This window comes from Typopeltis vanoorti, chromosome 4, assembly GCF_054136105.1.
Source record: "Typopeltis vanoorti isolate ZY-2024b chromosome 4, IOZ_Tvanoo_1.0, whole genome shotgun sequence".
Taxonomy (NCBI): domain Eukaryota; kingdom Metazoa; phylum Arthropoda; class Arachnida; order Uropygi; family Thelyphonidae; genus Typopeltis; species Typopeltis vanoorti.
The window spans coordinates 28721070-28742573 of NC_143552.1; the positions used below are offsets into that span (position 1 = coordinate 28721070).

The 21504-nt window shown below is 34.9% G+C and overlaps 1 protein-coding gene across 1 annotated transcript in view; it reads left to right on the forward strand.

The window, feature by feature from the left end:
- The window catches only part of LOC150107186 (NFX1-type zinc finger-containing protein 1-like), a 138435-nt gene extending 117261 nt beyond the window's left edge, over positions 1-21174 (forward strand). The window contains exon 4 of the mRNA XM_090391727.1: positions 15652-21174. Within this exon, the coding sequence (XP_090247853.1) occupies positions 15652-21133 (5482 nt within the window). The 3' untranslated portion in view covers positions 21134-21174. The remainder of the gene's footprint in view (positions 1-15651) is intronic.
- The last annotated feature ends 330 nt before the right edge of the window (positions 21175-21504 follow it).

Consider the following 21504-nt stretch of genomic DNA (forward strand, 5'->3'; position numbering starts at 1 on the left):
TATTAACACCTTATTACTAAATTAATAAATTTAGTTTAATCCTTTATCCAAGTGTAAGCAAACAAAGTTTGCGCCTGAAGTATCTTCAGGGCAGAGGCAACTCGTGGTAAAGGTGGACCAAGCTCTCATCACTCCTTGTCTCAGTATTTCCCATATTGCAAAGCACATCTCCTTGCGGACATGTATAATGCTATGCATTAAGGGAAGGGCCACTACCCAGACCGGTTTCGACCTTTATTGAGGTATCATCAGTGGGAGCCAGATCCAGAAGTGGTGATACTAAGGCAGAAGAAGTCATATTTACTTATACAAGTTGCCAAAAGGTGTACCACCTTATTATTAAATGACTCTGGATTTAGAGAAAGAACTTCCAACAAAACCTTATTATTAAAATTCTCTGCATTAGAGATCGTTGATGGAAGTTTTTCACTTGGCTATGCTACTAATTATATATTTGTAATTGGTATCGATTATATATTTGGTTTAATCCTTTATCCAAGTGTAAGCATACTTCCACCTTAGTATCACCACCTCTGGGTCTGGCTCCCTCTGATGAGACCTCAAAAAAGGTTGAAACCGGTCTGGGTAGTGACCCTTCAATTAATGCATAACATATACATTTCTGCAAGATGTGCTTTGCATTATGGGATACTAATGCAAGTGATCAGAACTTATCCCACCTTTACCACGAGTTGCCCCATCCTGAAAATACTTCAGGCACAAATTTTGTTTGCTTACACTTGGATAAAGGATTAAACCAAATATATAATTCGTAGCATAGCCAAGTGAAAAAACTTCCATCAAAAAATACAAAACAAAAACAAATATAGGTAAATGGTCACAGATTGCACGATTTTGTCATTTATAGTAATATGTAGAATAATGAATTCAGTGTTTAAACACAAGGAAATACATAAATATACTTGGTCAGCCAGAGGATGCAAATCAGTTATTGACTATGTTATCACAAATTTTAAATTAACGGAGTTAATTTTAGATGTAAAATCATATCAAGGCTTTGAATTAAACTCCGATCATTATATGGTATCAGCAAAAATTTGATTTAAACCAAAGTGGCTAAAAATACATAAAATTGAAAATTCTTAACAACCAAGTTAGAAAATTTCTTCATTACAGGATCCCCATGTTAGACAAGAATATCAAAAATGCACAAACTTAAAGACAGAATCCACACATATGAATCAAATGACATAGAAGAGGAATGAGAAAATTTGAAACAAACTCTCACAAAAGCAGCAACAGAAAGCTTAGGAATAAAGCACAAATGGGTTAGAAAAAGAGGACTACGAGACTGGAACAAAGAAATATAAAATATAATAATAACAAAAAAAAGGACAGTTACCAGAAATGGCTAAATTCCAAAATAATCGAAGCAGAAATAGGATATAAAAGAAACAGTGCAATTGCAAAACAAAAACTAAGGAAAAAACTTAGAGAGAGATGGAACAATTTTGTAACAGAACTAGAAAAGGATATATTTAAGCCACAACCCAAAACCTACAAACAAAATATTTAAAAATGGGTGATATATTTCCAAAATGTCTGGACAGATGAGAACAATGAAATAAAATTTTATAAAACAAAGAATGACCTAATAGAAAATATCATAATGTTAGAACTGAAAAATACAATAAAGAAGATGAAAAATAGGAAAACACCAGGAGAAGTCAATATTATTATTATTATTCGTGACACCTCCAAGGAGTCCGAAGACTCATCATGTGAGGACACCTACTATACATATAGAACTATTAAAAAAATGCAAGTGAACAATTTAATGAAAGACGTCTGAAATTTTTTAATATGATTTGGATGTCTGGTAAAGCTCCTAACCCTTGGAAAAAAGCACTGGTTATCCCAATCTATAAAAAAAAAAAAAAAAAGGAAATAAAGACGATTGCAATGATTATAGGGGAATCAGTCTGCTAAATACAGGATATAAAATATATGCAGGAATATTAAAAGAGAAGCTAAGCAGTATTGTAGAGGCCTTTTCAGAAACAGAACGGTTTCCGAAAAGGCCAATCCTGCATAGATTCAATTTTTACCCCAAAATTATTAATAGACAGGAGAAGAGAATTTCAAAAAGAAACACACATGGCCTTCATTGATTATGAAAAAGCCTTTGACGAAATTAGTAGACAAAAATTGTTTAAAATATTATCCGAATTAAATATACCAAACCAACCTTTACATTCCATTCAAGAAATATATACAGGAAATAAAATAGCAGTTAAATTAGAACACATCTCAGAATGGAGAGATATATCAAGAGGAGTACTACAAGGATGTACCTTCTCACTTCTGCTTTTAAATATTTTAAATATATATATATATATATATATATATATATATATATAAATAAAATTATAATAATCTGGGAACAGTATAACCCATTTGGTATACAAATAACCCCACAAATGAAGATAGATACATTACTATTTTCAGATGATCAAATAGTATTAGCTACATCAGAAGATGATTTACAAAGATCATTAAAATCATTAAATTATATCACAAAACAATAAATATTACAATATTTAAAGAAAAAACAAAAGTATTGGCATTCAAAGGAGAAAACCCAATAAGAAGTAAAATAGTAATAGATAATAAAATATTAGAACTAGTAAATACTTTCAAATACTTGGATGTGATTTATCATATGAAGAAGAAAAAGACATAGACACTAATATATTTAAGCCAGCCCTAGTACAAAAACACACTAGAATCAGACTATATAATGTCTTGTCAAAACCAACTCTACTATACAGAAGCAAAACATGGACCATAAAAAGGAAAGACGAATTCAAACAGCAGAAATGAAACTTCTCAGAAAAGCAGCTGGATGTACCAAGTGGGGCCATAACAATGAAGAAATTTTATAATCCTTGAGTATAAAACTAGTTAATTACTACATAAGACGAATAGAACATTTATATCGAATGGACAACATCAGACTTCCGAAAATATTATACAGATACAAAATAATGCCAGCCTGGTTGGCTAAGTGGATAGCATATCTGCTCTCCAGCCAAAAGGCTGCGGGTTCGAATCCCTCCGTGGGCATGGATGTTTGTGATTGTCTGTGGAAATACCAGTGTCGGTCTTAGGTAGATGGTGTTGGTGTAGTTGCAGTCAGTTGGTGATTGAATGGTGGAGACGGAGTTGTAGAACAGGTGTCCTCCCTCAACGGGTCCTTGGACTCCCTGGAGATGTCAAATAATAAGAATAATAAGTGGGAAAAGAAGAATCAGTAGACCAAGAAAGAGGTGGCATGAGACCAGAACAGGCCACCTGGCCTAAAATCTATGTTAAGAAGAAGCTTTTTAACCTCCATGCTAATGATAATGGCAAAGATTTGGATGGGGATATTCAGTTGTTTGCAGATAATGCAAAGTTGGGATGGACTATGAAGAGTAGAGAAGATGTTGAATTGCAATGAAGACTTGAATAGATTGGAGTGAATGGGCACAAGAATGGGGATGCCAGTTCAATGTTACAAAATGTTAGGTTTTAAAATTTGGGAAACAAACATGGATGTAGAATTTATGCTTGGTGGGGATATATTGACTTGTAGAAGTAAGGAGATTCTTGTTCCATTGTATAAGGATCTGATTAGGCCGCACGGACTATTGCGCACAGATGTGGTCACCTGGTTTTCAAAAGGACGAGGATATGTTGGAAAGGGTCCAGAGAGGACTAATTAAGGTAGTTTCTGATCTCTGGAATGTTGAATATGAGGAAAGGTTGAGAAGATGCAATTCAGAGTCTAGTGGATAGGATGAGTGACATAGAGACCTACAAGTTAGTCAGGGGTTGTTATAGAATCAATGTTGGAGAGGTTTTACAGAATATGGTGGGAAATCAGGGAAGAACCAGAGGTCATTCCTGGAAGCTGTATAAGGAGGATGTATGCAGGGAAGTAAGAAGCAGGTTTTTTGCATGCAGAGTTGTGAATGATTGGATTACCTTGCCTGATAAGTTGGTGTCCCCAGAGAATTTGAGTGTGTTTAAGGCATGGTATGATGAGGTGTGTGTGTGTGTGTGTGTATGACAAAAGGATTTCCTAGATGAGTCTTTGATTCCATGGGGTCTTGGGATGGTAATAATATTTTATCACTGCTTTTTGCTCAATGATTAAACTTCTGACACACTTTACTCACACACTCGTACTTCAACTATTGTGACACGAAAACTGTTGCATCACCCAACTCAAAAGTTGTACTTGCAAATACAACACACACTCTATTGGTCAAAACTATAAACACATTTGTTACTTTTATTCAAAGGGTTGTCCTATAAAAAAATCTCATTACTTAATGAGCACACTGTGTGTGTATGCAAACATGCACACACACACTTCAATTTTTCTGGATTTTGCTAAAGCATTTGGCACGGTGCCACATTACAAGTGGATATTTAAGTTGCAATGCATGTTTAGATACTGCATTAGTGCATTGGACTGGAAATCAACTGTGTAACAGATATCCAGGAATTGTGCATGGGAGAGCTATATCAGAAGGAGAGAGAGACATAGGGTTACAATTGAAGTTCCACAGACAAGTACTGTAATCCTTCCACCCATTCACAACCCTCCAAGACTGGTAAATGGATGGATTTTTATACAATTTTCAGATGGGGTGGGCAAGGGGTTGATACCTTTTTCTCTTCCTTCTTGTCATGTGTTGAAAAAGAATTCTTCAGTGTAGGATCGAAAAACTCCTTTAACAACTTAAATTTTTCCATCATGTAAATTATTATTTCTATGGCATATTATGTAATCAAGGACACATTGCAGGCAGTGTTGCCAATTTAGCTCTTTTGAAGCTAGATCTGGCTCTTTTTTTCCTTCCCTAGCTCCAAAAATTTTAATCTAGCTCCTTCAGAACTAGTTTCAGCTCTTTTTATTTGTTTTTATAACTTACTGTTAAAGAAATTATTTTAAAAGTTTTCCAAATGTTTGCATTTGATAAGGAATTGTATTGTATGTTTGGTGCAAGCATCATACATGTTTATGGTGACGTCAGTCGGTCATGTGGCCCAACAATCTGCCTTTTTTGTTGCCTTAAAGTTGATAGCACCACTACAAGTTAATCTTTGCACAGTGTTCTGGTTGGTAGTTACGATAACGAGTGGAAAGTTTTCAAAGAGTGCTCGTAATTCGTTGCAGTAAAGAGTTGTATACTCTTCAAAAATGAGCCTTAATTAAAAAAAATACTTCTTCAAAAATGAGCAAAGAGAAAAATAAAGCTTACAAGCAAAAATTTAGGAGGGAGTGGTTGCAAATGGGAATGTTTAGTAAATGGTTGTGTGAAGTTCCTGGTGATGCTACAAAAGGCCACTGTAAGTTTTTCAGATGTAATATAGCTGCTAAATATTGTCAGCTTGTAAAGCATAGCGAAACTAAGAAACATCTTGCTGCAGTTCCATATAAGGCTGTTCCTATTACAAATATGCTTGTGAAAAAGCCTGATGAGACCTCGAACTTTGAAGGTAGGTCAGCATTATTTCTTTGTTGTCACTCATCATTCAACAGTTCAATCATCTTGTAGATCTTTGCAAAAATATCATCCCAGACAGTCAAATTATGCCAAAGGTAAAAATGCACCGAACTAAGTGCTCTGCAATTGTAAAGAATATTCTAAGTGAGCATTTTGAAGAAGATCTAATTGCGGACATTGGAGATGAAAATTTTAGCTTGCTAATAGACGAATCGAATGATATCACAGTGAATAAGATTTTAGGAATGGCCATCATTTATTATAGCAAGAAATTCAACAAAATTATGCATACATTTCTGAGCATGGTGGTTCTAGAAAAGTGTGATGCTAGTGGTATATTGTGGCTGCACTGAAAAAAGAGCTCTTGGCCAGGAAACTGGACATTAAAAATCTCATTGCAATTGGTACAGACAATGCCAGTGTTATGGTTGGTGTCAATAATGACGTTTCAACGAAAATGATGCTCCTCTGAAAATTGTAAGCAATTATGCAACAAGGTAGCTCTCCATTGAACCTGCAGTAGACAGAATTCTCAGCCAGTGGTTGAAATGAAACACTCACTTCGAAGTTGTGAGTGTGACTGAGAAATGTTACAAAGTTCAAATTTTGTGGTAGATGTACAAAGATGAAAGGAATCTGCTGTATCTTTTTATTTTTGCATCCTGTTCTGGTTCAAGTTCAGCAAGTTAACAAAATTTTTGAATCTAACAGTGCGGATAAGATGAGATTATTTGAAGATCTTTCTCGTTTGATTCGCTCTATTGCTATTATGTTAGTGCTACCATCATCTACAGTCGACCCTCTAGAGTCAGAGATTGATGACTATTTGGATCCCAATCCAAATCTTGGTTACAGATTTGAAAGAAAAATTTCAGAGTTGATGATACAAAAGAAAATAACGCAAAATGATGAGTGAAATCTTAGAAGTAGAGCAAGGACAATTTCTTCTTGCTCTCTTCAAACAGCTTAAGCAAAGGTTGTCTGAAAACTTGAATATTTTAAGAATGATGGCTTCTTTTTCTGTTACTCCAATTTTAAAAATAATGCTGAAAAACAGAAAAAGATATTGCTGCTGCTGCTGAATACCAGTACAATACCATCCACTTAAATAAATGGACAAATATAGAAAACATTGAGTTATTCTGGACTGAAGTACGAGAATATAAAGATGCATCTGGAATGAATCCATTTGAAGAAATTGCTCAGTGTGCAATAAATTTATTAATACTGCCAAATTTTAATGCAGAAATTGAATGAATTTTTAGTTCTATGAATGTAGTTAAAACTAAATTAAGAAACAAGATGGAATTGCCAATGCTGACAGCTATTTTGTCAGTCAAGTATGGCCTCAGGCGTAACAAGAAGTGCTGTACAGACTATCATTTACCAGCATCTACACTGAGTAATATTGGTAATAATAAAGCTGAAAATCTAAGTGAAAACATGGGTGAATTAAGCAGAAGACCACATGGAAGATATATTTAGCCACTTATATGCAACTATCACTTTAACTTGAATAAAGTAAATAACTTAAAAGTATCAGCTACTACTTTTAAAATTTTAGCTTCAAATTTTTATTTTTAACTCCTTTTTAGCTCTTTAAGATTTAGCTGTTTTTAGTAATTTTCATTTGGCAATACTAATTGCAGGAGATCCACTCTAGCCATTGTTCACACAATAATTATCATACCTCTTCTCGTTTCCCTCTTTTTTTTTTCATATTTCATATTCCTTCTTTTTTGCCTCTCAGCTAGTTTTTGAAACTCAGCCCTTCAATCTCTTCTCATAGGGAGCATTTCATAAACCTGACAAAATCTTCACCAGTTACTTCTGGATCATCTCCACCACTTCATCCACCTTGGAAACCAGGTGATCAGATCTGCATGCAGTGATCTGGATCTTGCCTCATAAAGGAAAATAATAACCTTGCTGTACCTGCCCATCAGTGTGTTTTTCAACTTCCTGCAGTTCAGTTCAGTACACAGCTTATGATCTGTTAATACCAAAGTTCTTGGCCCCATTAAAACAGGCAACCATTTAACGTTGCAAATCATCCTGCAGGATCTCTACATCTTTATTATTTTTGTGTTATTATTATTACTGAAGATCTGAAATTTCAAAATTTTACATTTAGCTGAGTTAAACTTATAACAGCATTCATTTTTCCACCTTTCCGGTCTATTCAAATCCTTCCAAGAGTCATCATCTGCAAATGGTAATATCCCTGCGATCCAATAGCAATATTATTGTCATAGAGGTTGTACATCATCAGCAAACAGTTGAACATGTCCACTTAAATCATTTCCTTTACCATTGTTGTACAAATTAATCAGGAACAAGTACTATGCCCTGCAGTACATCACTTATCACCTGGCTTCTCGTGGACTCATCTCCACAAACCACTCTTTGATATCTCTCCATCATCCACATTATAATCCAAATTGCCAGATTCATATGTATACCTGTTTGTTTCAAATTATGAGATTTAGAACAGAGTTCCATTTGGAACTCTGTTCTAAATTTTCAAGCTATAGCACTACTATAAACTGACTACCACTTTGTCATAATCTCTTGTTTTATAATTACAAATGCACCCCCTTCTTAACAGAAGATTCTGCATGTCTGATAATCTTCCAGGTCAAGACCACATGATCACTTTTCCCAAGCAAAGGCAGTGTGGCTCCATTGGCTACCACTAAGTTCTCTAGTGCTATGACCAGATCCAGAACGCTCAAACTTCGAACCACCCCACCATTACACATTGTCTTAAGTAATTATTTGTTAGCAGCTGTATAAATTCTGTTTCCTTCCTTTCAATCTATATTTCCATAGTTGAAGTTCCTCATATTGATTACTCATCCTGCACTCGTTTTGTACTAATTTGCCAAAATTTACCATCTGCATGCTCCCTTATAGCGCCCCCCCCCCCCACACACACACCAGCAGCAACCAACTATATATTTCATTGTTGGATTCTGTCTCACACCATCTATCATATACAAACAATTCCATACCTCAATTTAACTTCAAGAGATTGGTAGAGCTGAGAGATAAGAGGCAAAGTGAGAGGTGAGAAACAAGAATGTATGAATAAATGAAAGAGTGCAAGGAGAAATTTTTTTTATGATTCTATGATAAGAATCATAAAATTTCTATGATTCTATGGAAGAGTTATTGGAAGAAGTGGAAAAGAAGAATGAGGGAATGAAGATTGAAGGTCGCCTGCTGCCATGCTATGGAGGTGAATTGAGGAAGAGAGCCATGATTGCAAATGAATCAATGCACAGGTTCTGCAGGAGTGATGTAGAGTTTGTAGACTTATGACAGATGGAAGGACTTATATAATGCTGATGGACTGTACTTAAATGAATTCATTAAGTGTTTAGAGAGAGTAGTTCACTGAGTATGCAGATGTGTGGGTGTGTGCATGCATGCACAGACACCCATCAGATGAGTGAGTATTAGTGCAACCTTGCCAAAAGTTATAGGCATTAGCGAGACTTGGCTGACATCAGATGATGTAGCTTCAGGGATAGAATGTGAGGGGTGTAGTATTTATTTTCAGAAAGGATAGAAGAGATGGGATACTGCTGATGATAGCAGATGCCTATCCACATGGGACAGGCATGTGGATGACAGGTGATTTGAGAAGTCTGGCGGATAATAACCATTAGGACAAAATATACTGTTGGTTGCTGCTGTGGGCTAGAGTGTGCAAGGGATGTGGGGTGATGTGGAGGACATGCATCAGAAAATTAGCACAGTGAGTAAATATGATGGGGGACTTCAACTATAGAGACATAGATTGGAAGGAAGAAAGATCACATAGCAGGAAGGAAATGGAATTTATACATCTACTAAGAGATAATTACTTGAAGCAACATGTGACAGAGGAGACTCTGGGAAAGACAGTTTTGGATCTGTTCTTAGGATCAGATCTGTCCATAACCAGCTGGGGAAGTTGTAAAATGTGGAATTTTCAGTTAAGAGGTTCAGTTATATATAACTACAAGGTAGGTGATTATGAAAGACTTAGTGGGCAGCTTGAAGCAGTTCCATAGTATAAGAAATCTGCAAGAGGTAAATTAAAGATGCCAAGATATTATATTCTTCGTTTTATCCTTTATCCAAGTGTAAGCAAACCAAGTTTGTGCAAGAAGTCACTTCATGACTGAGCTACTTGTATATAGAGGCTGATGACTTCACATCATTTGCCATAATATCCCACAATGCAATGCACATGTTCTTAGGACATGTATAATGCTATGCATCATGGGAAGGGTGACTACCCAGACTAGTTTTGATGTTTATTGAGGTCTCATCAGTGGGAGCCAGACCCAGAAATGATACCAAGGTTGAAGTGATGCAGAAGTAACTTGGATGAAACCAAGAATATAATTTCTTGGCATCTTTAATTTATAGTATTATAGTATAACTGAGTGAAAAAACTTTCAACAGTGCATGAGAAATGATCAGCAGGTATCTAAAGGAAGCAGTATCATACTGCATACTCAAGATCATGAGGATAAATGAGGTAGGAAGTAGATTGATGGGTAGTATCATTAAGCAGGAACTGCAAAAAAAAAAAAAAAAAAAGTTTGTGAAGGATTTATAAGGAGAAAGGTGATCAGAAAGCTTACGAGCAGTACAAGACTCAGGCAAGAAAGGTGACTAGCATGGTAAGGAAAGTAAAATGAGATTATAAGAAAAAGTTAGCCAAGCAGGCCAAAGGAAATCCCAAGGAGTTCTTTCACTATTTGGTAAGAAGAATGACCATTCTTCTTACCAAATGAATGGTAAGAAGAATTGATGGAAAGAAGAATGAATGATAAGAAGAATTTTTATAGAAGGATTATTTAATTAGTACTAATGTACTAATTAAATAATCCTTCTATAAAGTGAGGTAACAGAAACAAATGAAATAGATGAGTTACTGAGTGACCACATTGCAAGGGCCTATCATTCAAGTGAGGATATTGCTGCGATAGATGTGACAAAAACTGATGCGAGAATAGAGAGTGATGTATTAGAAGTACTTAGAATGTTTCAGAATATCAGTGCAAATATGGCTGTGGAATTAGATGAGATATCAGTTCACATATTACGATAATGTGCAATGGAACTGCATTTCCTCTGCTTTAGTTAGGCTGTTTAATGTATATCTCAGCTCTGGTAAAGTCTCAAGAGAAAGTGAAATAATTCCATTTCATAAAGGAGGCTCCAAGACTGGTAGCAAATTATAGACCAGTCAGTATCTCAGGTGTGATAAAAGTATTGGAAAAGTTGGTCAAAGAGAGAATTCAGGAATAAGTGGATAAGATTATGATACTCTATAAGCAATATCATGGCTTTGTGAAGAGATCATTCATGCCTTAGTGATTTACTAACTTTTTTTTTATAATAGAGTGACATCTGAGTTGTATAAAGGGAATGACTACTTGATGATTCTGCTGGATTTTGCAAAGCATTTGGCAGAATACCACATGGATCTCTGTTATGCAGATTGGATCAAATGGGGATGGATATGAAACTAGTAATATGGATATGAAGGTGGCTGATAGAATAGACAGATACCAAAAAAAGTAGTATATGGAGGCGCAGAATCCAGAAGATAGCGGATTTCAAATTATCTGTGCTTGGACCACTGCTGTTTAATTTGTACATAAATGATAAAGCAAACGATATGAATGGAAATGTTCAGTTTGCTGATAATGTGAAATTGGGTAGGGTTATAGATAATCATGGCAATGTAGAGAGCTTGCAGGATGATTTAAATAGGCTGAGACTATGACCAATAATGGATGTCAGTAATGTACAAAAGTGTAAAGTTATGCTTTGTGGGATTAAGATCTATGTACCACATAGATGAAACTATACTCGGTCACTAAATTAATGAAGCTACGATTTAGTAGTGGTGGTGGTATATAGAAAGATGAAGTTCAGAGAGCATATTGCTAAGATTGCCAAAGTGGCTCATAGAATTACTTGGTTATTGAAAAATACACTAATAAGGAGCAATAAAAAAAGTTATCATTCCATTTTATAAGGCCTTGATACATCCACATCCAGATTACTATGCTCAAGTCTGGTCGCCTGGGTTTCTTGGGAATGTGGTGGAGATGCAAGATTTTTGACGCAAGTGACCAAAAATGGTACGTGGTCTGTGGAATGCTCCCTATTATGATAGATTGTGGTTGCAAATGTTGATTGAGGATTTTATAGGATTTTTACAGAGGAAATATTTCTGTATTTGGCTGTCTGTCTGTCTGTGTTCACTGGGCATCTACAGATGTCGTATGGTCACTCCGATGCTCGATGATGTTCCACACTAGGCCTCGCCATGTAGTCCTGTTGTTTGCCCTTCTGGCAGCCTCAACTCTCTGAAGATCAGTCACTCCACACACACACCATCCATCCATCTCATTGATGGTCTACCCCTGCCTCTTTTTCCAGGAACTTTATCTTCTATTACTGTTCTGAGAAGTCCTCCTCCTTCCATCCTTTCTATGTGTCCAAAATATTTTAATTTTCTTCTGTCAGTATCCTTAAGGAGCCTTAAAGTTCTACTAATCTTTTCTAACACCCATTCATTTGTACACCTTTCAGTGTATGATATCCTCAACAGCCTTCTGTAACACCACATCTCAAAAGCAGATATCCGTTTCTTATCTGACTTCTTTAGGTTCCAAGTCTCGCATCTATAAGTTGCTGTTGGAAAAACAACTGCATCCAAAATCCTCAACTTTGTTCCCATGGAGATAGATCCATCCTTCCAGATTTTAGACAGGTCTCTGACTGTTGTTTTAGCCATTCCTAACCTTTTTCTGACATCTTCTGGACAGCAATTCTTCACATTAATAATGGATCCCAGGTACTCAGACTTGCTGACTTCCTCAATTCTTTCTTCATTAAGATACATTTGTTTCTCAAGAGCTTCTTTGTTTTTCCTTTGAGAACCATGGTCTTTGTCTTGATAGAATTGAGTTGAAGTCCTCTGTTATTACTGATCTTGTTAACTTTGTCAAGAATTAGTCCTAGTTCTTCCATGTCATTACAAAGGAGTACTGTATCATCAGCGTACCTCAGATTACTGATCAATCTACCTCCTATCGTAATTCCTGTCTTGAGCTCATCCAATGCTTCACGCATGATGTCCTCTGCATATATACTAAACAAGTGAGGAGAAAGTAAACATCCTTGCCTTAGACAGATCATAGAAAAACATAAAGTATTTGGCTAGAGGGGATAACACAAACTATCATCCCTGGAAATTTAGTAAGAGTGTGGTTAATAAGAATGTGATGACTAGATTTTTTGCTTGGAGAGTGGTGAATGAATGGAATGGGTTACCAGAGCCAATTGTGAGCTTTGTCTATGAATGAGTTCAAGGAGATATGATAGATATTGGTGTAAATAGTTAGGCATCCCCTCCAATGAGTCTTTGGACTAAATGAATGGAGGTGCCTGTGCAATAATAATAATTTAAGCTTCTTCCATTATCTTTAACATATAAACTAATCAATAATGGCCCTAAAAAAAACAGACCCCCCCCACTAGTGTTTCCAGGATGCTTTCCCTCATGCAATTTACTAATACCTACCAGACATTAAATTTGTCTTAAAAAAATCATACTTTTCTTTATTTTCTAATTATCTGTCATTCTTCAGTACACATGGCAAGGACCTGTGATAGTAATTTTGCGAACTGAAAACTAATTACAAGAATTTTATGGAGTAAGGACTAATTAGTCCTCACTATTATTTTATAAGCCTATTCTGTTTGAATAGGATGGAAATGTAGGCAGATGAAGGAGAACAGCAATATAGTGTGGTAATGATAAGGTTTAAACTTTGAGATCAGATATTCATGCTGCCTATTATATAATATTGATGTGAGAGAGAGAGAAGCACAAGGGATTTTGTGATGAAAATCAGCAGGAAGTCAATTTGGATTGTCCTCATAACATGTCAGTTTGAAGACATTACACATTATAAAGACAACCTAGCAAGTTTCCACATTGGTGAGGACAGTGACTAATAGAGATAAGGATGTGGTATTCACATCCTTATCTCTATTTAATTGTATAGGGCCTTGATGAGCACATATCTGGATTACTGTGCACAATCTTGATAATGTAGATTTTCATTGGATAAAAAGCTACAAAGGTAGATGTTTGTTGTCATGTTGGATTCCCCCAAATTTTCCTCATCCATCCCTTAGGATTGGTTGAGGTTGTGCCCTTCAATGAGGGACTTCTAAGTATGTATTTTTTATTGTAGATTTATGTGTGTGTTCATGGGGCTGGTTTGCCTGTTCTGAGGGATGAAAAACCTGAGTTTCCAGGAGAAAAACCCTCTACCTCTGTATAAAACCGGATAAAGGTTCCTCACATCATAGACTAGAATCAAACCCAGGTCTTTTCGACCAAAGGGCTTCATCTATACTGACTGAACTATGGAGGCTCACAAAGGTAGATAACAAATATGATATCTTGGTCTTGTATTATTGGCTGTGAGGATCAAGTACGTATTTTTGACTTGTGTTCACGGGCCAGTTTGCCTGTTCTGAAGGATGAAAAACCTGAGTTTCTGGGTGGGAAAAAAAAAACCTCCATATGAGACCGGCTAATTGACCTTGAGTTGAAAGAGACTAGATAAAGAGTAGTTCACTGAGTTCTATTCCTCACATCATGGATGGGAATCGAACCCATGTCTTTCTGACCAAAGGGCTTCGTCTATACCGACTGAGCTACAGAGGCTCTATGGAGAGTAGTGGGTGCATGGAATGCATTGCCTGAGAGAGTGAGAAATTTGCAGACAGTGAATCATTTTAAGTACAGTGGTATCTCGCTAATCCGAACCAATAAAAACCGTGCTCGTTCGGATTAGCGAAAAGTTCAGATTAGCGAATTTTCCTCTAAGAGACAATAACTAGCGTGTAAGACAAAAATAATCAGATTCTAATGGTACATCAATTTAATTCTGTAAATAAATGAAGTAACTAATAGAAAAAAGCTCCTGTACTGTAATGTAAAACTTCAAAATATAATACAGTACACAAATTTATTTTAGTAAAAAATTTAGTTTGTACATACCTATGTTGTTGGGGATTCTGATTTAATAAAATTGCATGATTCAGTACATAACATAATTTGCTTTAAAAATATCACTTTCTTGTACACAACATGAAAAACGTTTCACAAAATGACACAAAAATTTGTTTTATTTCTTTGTAAAAAAGTCACTGATTTTCTTTTGCTTCTTGGAAGCTAAACTTTTTTTGAATGCTTCTTCTCGGAGGTGCATTAGCAATAACATTTTGTGGAATTTTGTATCATTTTGCTTAGGCTATTCTATATACATATTAAAACTATCAACTGCATCTTCATGTTTTACTTTTTTTCTTCGAGTTCTTTATCATCATCATTGTCTTCTAATTCATTCTGTAGCGTCATATTTATAATTTCAACATCTGATTTGATTTCAAATTCACTTTCGGTTCTACCTGTAATCCATCCCGCAACATCTTTTTTTATGAAATTTCAACATCTAGATTTATATTTTTAACCATATTATGCACGTTTTGAATTTCCTCTTTTTGTGTATCACTATAGTTATAATGTATTGTAATAATAATAAAATAAATAATAATAGTTAAAATAATAATTATTAAATAAAAATAATAGTACACAAAATAATAATACGTAATAAATAAAACTTTTTTTTTCTTTCAAACCACAGTTCAGATTACTGGAGGGTTCGGACTAAAGAGGTTTGGATTAGCGAGATACCACTGTACTATTAAGATATGGTATGATAGGTTTTGTGCCACCTGTAATATCCTAAGAGGTTCACTTAGACTGGATTACCTATGATGATAATAATTTGAAATAATTGTTTGCATGCTGTTCTCTTAAGGTAAAAAAAAATTCTGAACCTTTACATTGAAGCTTTTCGTCAAAAACGATGCTCCTTAAAAAGAGCAAGTAAACAGATATTTCAGTTAATAGAAATCAAAATAGGAGTTAGTTTTTGATGAAAACAAATCCAAAATGCAAACACTTACTTCAAATTTTTTCAAATTATTTTGATTTCTGTCAATTAGAATGTCTGTTTACTTTCTTTTTTAGGGACCATCATTTGTATTCAGCACTAGATGCGATGCAGCAATTTAAGACAGATGAATACCAGACTAGAAAGGCATGTTTTGATAATAGCAAAAATGGTGAAAAGTATCCCAGTAAAGAAAATGAAAGAAAGAAAGGTAATAACAGTTGGCATCTACCATCAAGAATACAGACTTCTCATAGAGAATTAAATAGTTATAAATCCAAGGATTATTCTGATTATAGTCGTAATAGTGCAGAATTACCTCTTCATAAAGTTGCAGAAGTGAATGAAGTAGTTCCATTTGAATTACCTGAACTTGAAAGACTGTCTATCAACAATAACTCTTCTAGAATACTTTTCACTATAAGAAATTCAGAAAATCGCTTCAGAGAATTGCTTAATAAAAATGAGTTATCTAGAAATGAATTGGTTTTCATTTTTATCATTTTAGATAAAGCGTGCCAGTCAGATAGACTTAAAAATGTTTCCTGTCTTATAAAAGCAACTTTCACTGTTCCTAGATTTTTATCTTCTGTAAAGCAGTTTCTTCATGAAATTGCTCATTCTAGCAAAGTTCAGGCTGATTTTTATACTACATTGCTTTCAAATATGTTGCATTATTTTCTGAGATGTCAGGAACTTCTTGAAAATCTTACAAATGAGAAGTTAACTAAATTATTACCACATTTAACGTCTGCTATTAAGAAAACAGAAAATGGTGACCTACTTATGAAACTTCAAAAATTAGAAAATGTTTTAAATGGTGATCACATTAAATTAGCAGACTTCAGAACTGTATCTGTTCTTCCCAGCTATGATGATATTCGAAGGAACCATGAAATGCCTGAACTGCAGCCAAATATCATTAATAATAAATATGATGATATTAATCATTATTTAAGCACACAGTTTTTTTTGTTACGTGAGGATCTTACTCATCCACTTACAGAAGGCATTATAAAATATTTGAATTCCAATCAGCATAATTCTTCAAGAACTGTATGTGGGGATCTCTACTTGTATTCAGATGTACATATTCTCTGTCCAGATTATACACTAGGAGGACTTGTTCATTTTGTTTCATTTGATGTACAGCCACTTCTAGGTATTAAATGGGAAAATAGCAAAAGACTTCTTCCAGGCTCTTTAGTGTGCTTATCCTCTAACAACTTTAAAACAATGTACTTTGCTTCAGTAGCTGACAGAGAATTACATCAAATAAAAAAGGGAATAGTAACATTGAAATTTGCTCATGTGGAAGAGGTACTTAGAATTGATTCTCGACTTCGGTTTATAATGATGGAAAGTGCAGCATATTTTGAAGCATATAAGCATACATTGGAAGCATTGCAAAAGTTTAATGAAGATACATTACCTTTCAAGGATTACATTATTGATTTTAAAATGCCTGTGAAACCTCCAAGATATTTGACAAGTAACACAACATATGACTTGCGTCCTTTGATGTTACCTCTGCAGGAAGCTGCAGCAAGCAATGAAGCCTTTATTAAGGATGAAGATTTGAAATCCATATACATCTTCTCTGAAGACTTAAAATGTGGAAAGAACATCTGTTTGCTTGACCACACAAAGTGGCCTGATGAAAACAACATGAATATGGATACTTTTCAGTTGCAAGCAATTAAAGCAGCTTTAACAAAAGAATTTGTAATTATCCAGGGCCCTCCTGGAACTGGTAAAACTTACATTGGCTTAAGGATTGTTCAAGCCTTATTATATAACTGGACAAAGTGGAATCCTGTTGGTGGAAGGCATTTTCACTCACCAATTCTTGTAGTTTGTTATACTAATCATGCTCTGGATCAATTTCTAGAAGGTATATTGAAGTTTTCTAGTAGAGTAGTTAGAGTTGGTGGACGCTGCAACAATCCTATATTACAACCGTATTGTATAAAAAATTTGTTGAGTGAACACAAACCTAAATTCAGGTTACCAAAATGTACCTTTCAGCTTCTAAATACAGCATATTATCAATTACGGAAATCTGTCAACAGTATTATTTCGTTGCAGAAGGATTTAGAGATAGCTTCCAGAGAAATATTATCAGAAGAAATTGTTCAAAATTATATGGAGGATAACCATTTTAATTCACTTCAAACACATAATTGCTTACCATCACATGATCATAACTTATCGCCTCATCTCATACATAAGTGGCTTAATTTGTCAGATATGCCAGTTCTAAGTAGGACTCAAGATATATCTGTTTGTGAAAGTCAAGGTATTTCAAGAATGTGTCATACTTTTGTACAGGAGCCAGAAAAACACATTCTCAGAAGAAATATGGAGGAGGAGGAAGAAATTGATATTAGTTATGAACTTTCACTGAGAAATATTGATGAATATACTATTTGTTTGGATAAGTCACTTGGTTCCAAATATGAGCTTGTTGGAAATGTTGATATTGAAACTTTGTTACAAGAAAACAAAGCAAAATTTAATACATCATCCAGATACCATCAGAAAAATAAATCTAACATCAAAAATAACTGGAAAACACTCAATGAATACATCGCTCGGCAGTTTGAAATTAAGGATATTATGTCATCTGAGGATGCTAAAAAAGTCAAAGATATCTGGAACCTCACCCTTGGAGATCGCTGGCGACTATATCGTTATTGGATGGCTCGATATATAAATGAACGTTTATTATCAATTGAGAAAGAACAAATAGAAATGCAAAGTCAGAATGAAATACTAAAAGAACTAATAGAAGAAAAAAATCTCACATGTTTAAGAGAAGCATTTGTTGTTGGTATGACTACAACAGGTGCTGCTAAATATCGAGATCTTCTTTGGCGTATTAAGCCCCGTGTCGTTATTGTTGAAGAAGCAGCACAGGTGCTTGAAGCGCATACAGTAACATCATTGACTGAAAGTGTAGAACACTTAATTCTAATTGGTGATCACCAGCAACTTAGACCAAGTGTAACTGTGCAGCAGCTGGCAGATCACTTTAACCTAGATGTATCACTTTTTGAAAGAATGGTCTTGAATGGCATTGAATGTAATAAACTTATTGTTCAACATCGTATGAGGCCATGCATCTCTGAATTGCTAGTGCCTCATATATATCCAGTTCTTAGAAATCATACTTCAGTAATTAATTACCCAGAAGTCCTAGGCATTGAAAAGAGTGTATTTTTTATTGATCATGATTATCCTGAACTTCGAAAAAACAACAGTTTTTTTAATGAACATGAAGCCACATTCTTGGTAGAGCTATATAGATATTTGTTACACCAGGGCTACAGTAGTTCTCAGATAACTTTTCTGACAACATACTCTGCTCAGGATATATTTTTGAAAAAAAATTTAGATGAGTCACAGCTACAAGATAACAGTTTTGTTTCAGTTGTTGATAGTTTTCAGGGGGAAGAAAATGATATCATCCTTCTGTCATTAGTCAGAAGTAATGATGTTGATAGTATAGGATTTTTGAACATTTCCAATAGGGTTTGTGTTGCTCTTTCCCGTGCTAGACAAGGTTTGTTTTGCATCGGTAACATTACTCTGCTAGCCAAAAACAGCAAGCTTTGGAAATCAATTTCGAAAATTCTTTATAAAAGGAGTGCTATTGGAACAACACTTAAACTTGTTTGTCAGCTTCATCCTACTTTTTTTACTAATGTGGCCAAGAAGGAAGATTTTAGCCAGGTGCCTGAAGGAGGTTGTACACAGGATTGTAGATTCTTGCAAAAATGTGGTCATCTGTGTAATAGAAAATGTCATCCATATGATCGAAATCATGAGCTTGTAAAGTGTTTAGAGCAGTGTACTAAAGTAGTGTGCAATTTTGGTCATCAATGTCTCCACAAATGCTTTCAGCCATGTGAACCTTGTGCTTATCTAGTTTCTAAAACTATTCCACAGTGTATGCACACTATTCCTGTGCCATGCAGTGTTGATCCAAGTAATTATCTGTGTACTAAACAATGTGATAAAATACTTCCTTGTGGACATACATGTTCAGAAGCATGTGGTAAACCTTGTACAACTGTATGTACAACAGCTGTTTTAAAGGAAGCTCCTTGTGGTCATACAGTTGAATTAAAGTGTTTTGAATCATTGGATATTGAACTTCTTCTCTCAAAATGTGTTCTGCCTTGTTTATCAAAACTGGAGTGTGGGCATTTTTGTTCTGGTAACTGCATAACGTGTCATCAAGGGAGATTGCATGTTCAGTGTAAGCAAAAATGTGAAAAAGTTTTACTATGTGGTCACATCTGTGAATCACCATGTGCAGATGGGTGTCCTCAGTGTTTAAAAAAATGTAAAAAGTATTGCTCACATGGTAAATGCTTGGAAGAATGTTATATCCCATGCCCACCATGCACTGAACTTTGTGAATGGTCCTGTAAACACAGGAAATGTTCTCACTTGTGCTCTGAACCATGCAGTTGTGCACCTTGTAATGAGCCATGTAGCATAATACTTAAATGTGGACACAGCTGTGCTGGATTTTGTGGAGAGCCCTGTCCCGAGGTTTGTAGTATATGTGATCCACTTCACTTGCAAGCCATAATTGAATTTTTTGGAGTTACAAAAAGTAAAAGGAAGCAATTAATACAGTTAGAAGACTGTGGGCATATGTTTGAAGTAGAAAGTATTGAAGAACATTTTAAGACCATTTCAAAAATATGTATTGGAATTAAAGTGTGCCCTCAATGTAGAGCACCAATTTACAGAAATCGTAGGTTTGAGAAAAGCATAAAGGATTCTATAAATGGAGTTGAAAAAGTAAAACAGCTAGTATATAGAAAGACAAATAATCTGCAATTGGTATATGAAAAATTCATCAGAGAGTGTCATATTTATAAGGAATCTTCCAAAACTCCTCTTAAATTACTTTATACTAATTTGTTAGATTATTTAAAAGTTGCAAAACAGACTCTTCATAATCTGTGCATTCTAAGAAATAATTATAATATTATAAAAAAGCTGGAAAAAGTTATGGATTCATTGGCTATATTTATTTCTGGTATATGGGAAATGAATCCTAATTCTCTTAGCTGTTTAAAAGGAAGTCCTTCCTACATGTTTATATTTGATACTGTTCGAAATCTAGTGCTTTTTTTAAAGACAAATCTTTGTTCTGCAACTTACCAGCAACAGGAAGATATTACTTGTGAAATATATCGTTTGGAATTGCTTAGTCTGTTATTCAGTATAGCTGCAAAATATGGTGGTAAAACAAATTTACAGCCTGCTTCGCAAAAGCTTTACGATAGAATTTTACAAGAGGTGACAAAGTTCAATTGTTTTCATGTTCAGAAGCAGACAGAAGTCACAGCATATTTAGATGAAATGTTGAACTACCAAGAAGCTGAAAACTGCAATAAAAAAATAACTAAACTTCACATTGATACAGCTATGGATTTTAAGCAAGGGTATTGGTACCAATGTTCTTGCAGTCATATCTTTAGAGGTGAAAGAGACCTGATGTTGGGAAAACCAGTCTGCAAAAAATGCCAGATATAAAAGATTGTTTAGAATTGGAATGTAAATAAAGTGAATTCTGAATTTAACAGTTGTCATGTTGTAAATTCAGTTTGCTGGTCATTTACATATGAGGATCAAAGACCAACTACTTTCACAAATAAAGGACTAGTAGTTTCTTCAAAATGGAAAAGTGAACAAGAAGAATGACATACAAGTAATGCATGTTACACATCATCTGTTTTCTAGGATTGTTTTTAAGTGATTGTTAAAAAAAAAGATGAATCAAGTATGTTATGGGATCCTTATTAATGACTTCCACACATGATTTAAGGTGAGTCCCTGGTTTTTGTTGAGGGAACCGTGTGAATGAACGATAGCAGTGGATTTCCTAATATAACATGAAAGGAAAT